This window comes from Rosa rugosa, chromosome 2, assembly GCF_958449725.1.
Source record: "Rosa rugosa chromosome 2, drRosRugo1.1, whole genome shotgun sequence".
In the NCBI taxonomy this organism is placed as follows: Eukaryota; Viridiplantae; Streptophyta; class Magnoliopsida; order Rosales; family Rosaceae; genus Rosa; species Rosa rugosa.
The window spans coordinates 22,074,731-22,079,599 of record NC_084821.1 but is presented as its reverse complement, the minus strand read 5'-3'; the positions used below and the strand labels follow the sequence as shown (position 1 = coordinate 22,079,599).

At 40.7% G+C, this 4,869-nt stretch overlaps 1 protein-coding gene across 2 annotated transcripts; it reads left to right on the top strand.

Annotated features, from left to right (window-relative positions):
- Nucleotides 1–756: 756 nt before the first annotated feature.
- LOC133731898 (probable glucuronoxylan glucuronosyltransferase IRX7) lies at nt 757–3,127 on the top strand. 2 transcript variants are annotated; one of them, XM_062159342.1, is made up of 4 exons: nt 757–1,401; nt 1,484–1,845; nt 1,947–2,206; nt 2,347–3,127. In XM_062159342.1, exons 1-4 carry the CDS (start codon nt 1,113–1,115, stop codon nt 2,810–2,812), a joined length of 1,377 nt encoding a protein of 458 aa, XP_062015326.1. In that variant the 5' UTR covers nt 757–1,112; the 3' UTR covers nt 2,813–3,127. The 2 variants fall into 2 exon arrangements, with proteins under 2 accessions (XP_062015326.1, XP_062015327.1); XM_062159343.1 differs by having other exon boundaries at nt 758–1,401; nt 1,956–2,206.
- The last annotated feature ends 1,742 nt before the right edge of the window (nt 3,128–4,869 follow it).

Genomic DNA, 4,869 nt, shown 5'->3' with positions numbered 1-4,869 from the left:
ACAACTTAATTAATTGCCTACAAGTTTTGATTTTTAGTTCACTCTGCTTGTAACTGAATTTGGATCATTTGCCTACAAGTTAAGATCATGTAAACTAATTAAGAGTGACGAAATGTGATTTATCAACAATTAATGTACAAAAAATATATATAAATAGCAAAACAAAAAGGTATAAATAGCAAATCCATAGAAAGGCTTAAAAATTTCAGTTATGGCCTTTGTAGGAGTAATGAAATATCCTTTAATTTACTACATAGATAGGAAATGGTAAGTGCACACTTACCTACCAATGCAAATAGAATCTAACCATATGGATCATTTTTTGGACTTTTTGACCATGTTTCAACCACATCATCAAAGTTAGCCAAATCAGATTGTAAAAAGTGGGCACTCTAATCCTAGGTTAAGAAACTACCAGCAATCTAATCCTCATTAATCTTGAATTTAATAACATGCATCAAAGCCGCTTTTTATGTTCATTTTTTTTGGGGGCGTCAGATCTTCAAAAGTCACTTTCTAATTAGTGCCCCATTTCAATGCGCCAACGTTGTGATTCCTTATTCCGAATATGCCCTTACAGCTTTTCTAGTTGTTTCTTGTTAAATAACCTTATAACAAACAAACAGAGGGTAGTTAATGACTATGTCACGCTCGTTAGGCCTTAAGCTACCCATATTCGACTTTGGGGTCAGAGACTAGGAGGGTAGTTTCGTCATTTTTGCGGTCGAAAACTTTGAAAAGACCTGGCAGGGACCAAAAGAGAAGAGCAGCATTATACACACCGAGACCTTCGCCGAGGTCCATTCTCTCTCTGCTCTTCGCCATGTGAAGCCTGAAACCCAGCTCTACCTCTCTGACTCTCTTGTCTCTCTAAATTTTCTATTACTCTATTAATCCCTGTTCATCCCACTCATTAACCAAAATTTTGGATCCAAAGACTCAAAACTTTCCCTTTCGTTTTTGTAGTTTTCTGGTGGCTAAAACGAAACCCCAACAAACCCCGCACAAATCTTCCTTCCATTTCACTTCACAAAACCCACACCAAGAACCGAAAGCCCTCCCGCAACCACTAAAACCCTTCAAAATTTGTGCTTTCTGGGTTCTTAAATGAGATGTTGGAACAGAAGAGAGCCCCGAAGAGCCGGGGCTTCTACGTCAGAATGAAGCTCCAGAACAGCAAACATGGCCGGCCTCAAGAAAAGAGCTCCTTCTACACATATTGCAAATGGGTCCTCTGGCTTTCCCTCACCCTTTACTTCTTCAGCTCCTACCTCATTAGTAACCACCCAAATCAGAACAAGCCCACCACCTCTCTCTCCAAATCCCATTTCTCGCCCTTAGCCTCCCGCGCCCTTTTCGAATCCGCCATTGACAACACCACCGCCGTCCTCGAAAACAAAGGTAAAATATTTTTAAAATTTTCCCAAACGCACAGATTCTGACTCTTTCAAAATTATTCACTTCGGTTTTTGACGTTTTGCAGGACTGTTTAAAGGGTTGAAGGTTTTCGTGTACGACTTGCCGGCGAAATACAACGCGGACTGGCTCTCCAACGATCGGTGCAGAACCCACTTGTTCGCTTCCGAAGTGGCAATTCATCGGGCGCTGTTGACCAGCGACTTTTTGACCCTTGACCCTTCCCAAGCCGACTTCTTCTTCGTTCCCGTCTACGTGTCCTGTAATTTCAGCACCGTCAATGGATTCCCAGCCATTGGTCACGCCCGGACCCTCATCGCCTCCGCCATCCAGCTCATCAGGACGCGGCACCCATTTTGGGACCGCACCCAAGGCTCCGACCACGTCTTTGTCGCTTCCCACGACTTCGGTTCTTGCTTTCATACAATGGTAAACTCATATATAGCTGCCAAATAATATATATATATATATATATTTTTTTTTAAAAGCAAGCGTTTCTGTAATATTATGAATTTCTAAAGATATTTTAGCTGTTTCAGGAGAATGTGGCGATCGCAGATGGAGTGCCCGATTTTCTGAAGAAATCGATCGTTTTGCAGACGTTTGGGGTGAAGCACAAGCACCCATGTCAAGATGTTGAGAATGTGGTCATTCCGCCGTACGTTTCGCCGGAGAGTGTACGGACGACGCTGGAGAATGCTCCGGCGGACGGCCGGCGGGACATCTTCGCATTCTTCCGGGGGAAGATGGAGGTGCACCCGAAAAACGTCAGCGGACGATATTACAGCAAGTGAGTCCTGATCAAGTTCAATTATTTTAATCTTGTAAAAAAAAGAGTTTAGTTATTTTAATCATTAACTAATAATCAAACCCATCCATGATTGTTCTGTGAACTTACCGATTTGCCCTTGGTTTGATTTTGTTTATCAGGAGGGTGCGGACGAATATATGGCGGAAGTTCAACGGCGACCGGAGGTTTTACCTGGAACGCAGTCGTTTTGCGGGTTATCAGTCGGAAATTGTAAGGTCGGTTTTCTGTTTGTGCCCGCTTGGGTGGGCCCCGTGGAGTCCGAGACTGGTTGAGTCAGTTGCGCTGGGGTGTGTACCAGTGATAATAGCGGACGGGATAAGGCTGCCCTTCGACGACGTCGTTCCGTGGGCGGAGATTTCGCTAACCGTGGCGGAGAGAGACGTGGGTAAATTGGGAAATATACTCGAACACGTGGCGGCGACGAACTTGAGCACTATACAAAAGAACATATGGGACCCGAGGGTGAGTCGGGCCCTGCTATTTCACGATCGTATCCAACCAGGAGACGCCACGTGGCAGGTTCTGACCGCCCTGGAGAACAAGCTGGCGAGGTCTTACAGGCGCGCGAGTATTTCCAGCGAATAGGGAGAAGCCATGTAGGATAGGGATTTTGGGACTTGAGAATTTTGACGAGGAGAGAGAAATGGGTCCGCCGGCCAATGAGGTCGGGGTGTGTATAGAATGAAGTGGAAGACAGCCAGAGATTGCTCATACATTTGGGAGGTGGGGCATCTGTCCTCAGATAATGACGTGGCGGGCTGTGATTGATCGGTACTGCGGTCGAGCAGTAAATACAATAAATACCCTGTACAATTATTACAAGGTACCACTGTAAAAAACAATTTTGAGGTCCATTTGAAAATTCTGATAAAGTGAAAAAAGAAAAAAGAATAAGGTCCATCCGTCCGCGTGTAATATTATTTTAGAAAATAATTTTCCAATTCATTTTTTTGTTTTTTTTTGAAAGGCATTTGGAACCCAGCCTAGCTGGGAGGCTCAGCCCCACGCCTGGTTTCATTTATTATATTAATATTAAAATTTTGCATCGGGGGGGATGTAACACCTATACCCCGAGCTACAGATAAACAATGACAATAATTCTCATAGAGAACATCCTGAATAATAACAGGTGTCTCCCCTAACCAAACATCATCAAATGAACCCCTACTAGCAAGATGTGCAAGCCTATTTGCAACACCATTTGCTTCACGGTAAATATGTCGGATTCGGATGGAATGGAAAGCATTAAAATAATCCTTACAATCATCTTAAAATTTAAGATCACTAAATTGTTCTCTAATCTTTTCAATCAAAAAAAAAAAATTGTTCTCTAATCTTGATTCCATAGCTTCAAGGATTTCCACGGTTTTAAGTTATTTGGAAAGTTGAAGTTGCTCAATGCCTTTATGTAATAATCTAAACGCAATGTGATTAAATATCTATGTAATATAAATAAGCCGTGGGCAGTTGATTAATGTGGTTAATGTCAAGTGATGTCACGGTTTATTTTAACTTTATGAAAATGTGGACCAATTATTTTATCACCTTGATAATGAAAATTGTCCTTTTTTTTTGTCTTTTTGATTTTGACGTACCTAGAGTATTTTCGTCATTTAATTTATTTTGGGGGCAACGAGCCTCGCGTATTTTTAGAGTCATGTTGTCTTTTTATATGGATTACGGGTATTATATTGTTGGAGGGTATTGGAAATGGTGAAAAGTAAAAAAAAGTGAAAATTGAGTTTACCGTTGGGGGGAAAAGGCGGGGAATATGAAATGAGGAGAGACAGGTAGAATGGTGCCAGAGTGTGCCAGCTGGGAAGTGTCAGAGGGTTTTAATTTTTAAAGAAGAATTTAAGTGACGGTGTGGGGTTTACGTCAGTGGTCACAGATAGAGTATCCAACTAGACCAAGCCATTTTGCCATGCTGGGTTTTTTGGTCTTCCAATTTCGGGTCTTTGTTTTTCCCGGAATAATGGGACGTTGTTATATTACCAGAAATTAAGCCAAGTTTTGCTTACAAGTTACAACAACGACAATCTAAGTTGGGATCTAACTGCAGGGCACTACATCAATATGAGCTTTGTATAAGATGGACATGACAATATGTTAAGTAACTTGGTGAGTTAGGATTAAAGTGGTGTTAGAGATTTTTATTTGTAACAGATTTTATTGTATAAAAAAGAAAATGTTTATGTAAGAAAATATAAAAAAATCTCATAAATAACAATGACAATAAACTCTAAAATAAAATAAAAAATAATAATAAATTTATTGTTACATTTATAAAGTTACATACAACATAAATATATACTTTAAAATTTTTCTACATTAATTATTTCTCTTCTACATTAAACCCAACCCGTAATTACACGTCATCATGATCGTTCATATGTGTATGAATCTCAACTTCCCAGAGTTGCAGACTTGCAGTACTGGATTGAGAAGCAGCTTCCTCAACAATCCTTTGGGACTGATCGAGACCAAAAGGCTAGATGAGACAATTGCAACAATCCAAAACCAAAATAATGATATGCAGCCGGATACAGTACAGCTACTCAGTAAAGTCGAGACGTTACATCAACCAAAGGAGCTTCCAAATCCACATGATTTACCTTCTACTCTAATCTTCTTTATCAAGA

What these genes read in the sequence shown, in the direction of transcription:
- LOC133731898 (XM_062159342.1), top strand. Translation starts at nt 1,113, where the DNA reads ATGTTGGAACAGAAGAGAGCCCCGAAGAGCCGGGGCTTCTACGTCAGA. An exon ending in GTTCTTGCTTTCATACAATG is followed by an intron (nt 1,846 to 1,946) that starts GTAAACTCATAT and finishes AAGATATTTTAG; the next exon opens with CTGTTTCAGGAGAATGTGGC. An exon ending in AGCGGACGATATTACAGCAA is followed by an intron (nt 2,207 to 2,346) that starts GTGAGTCCTGAT and finishes TTTGTTTATCAG; the next exon opens with GAGGGTGCGGACGAATATAT.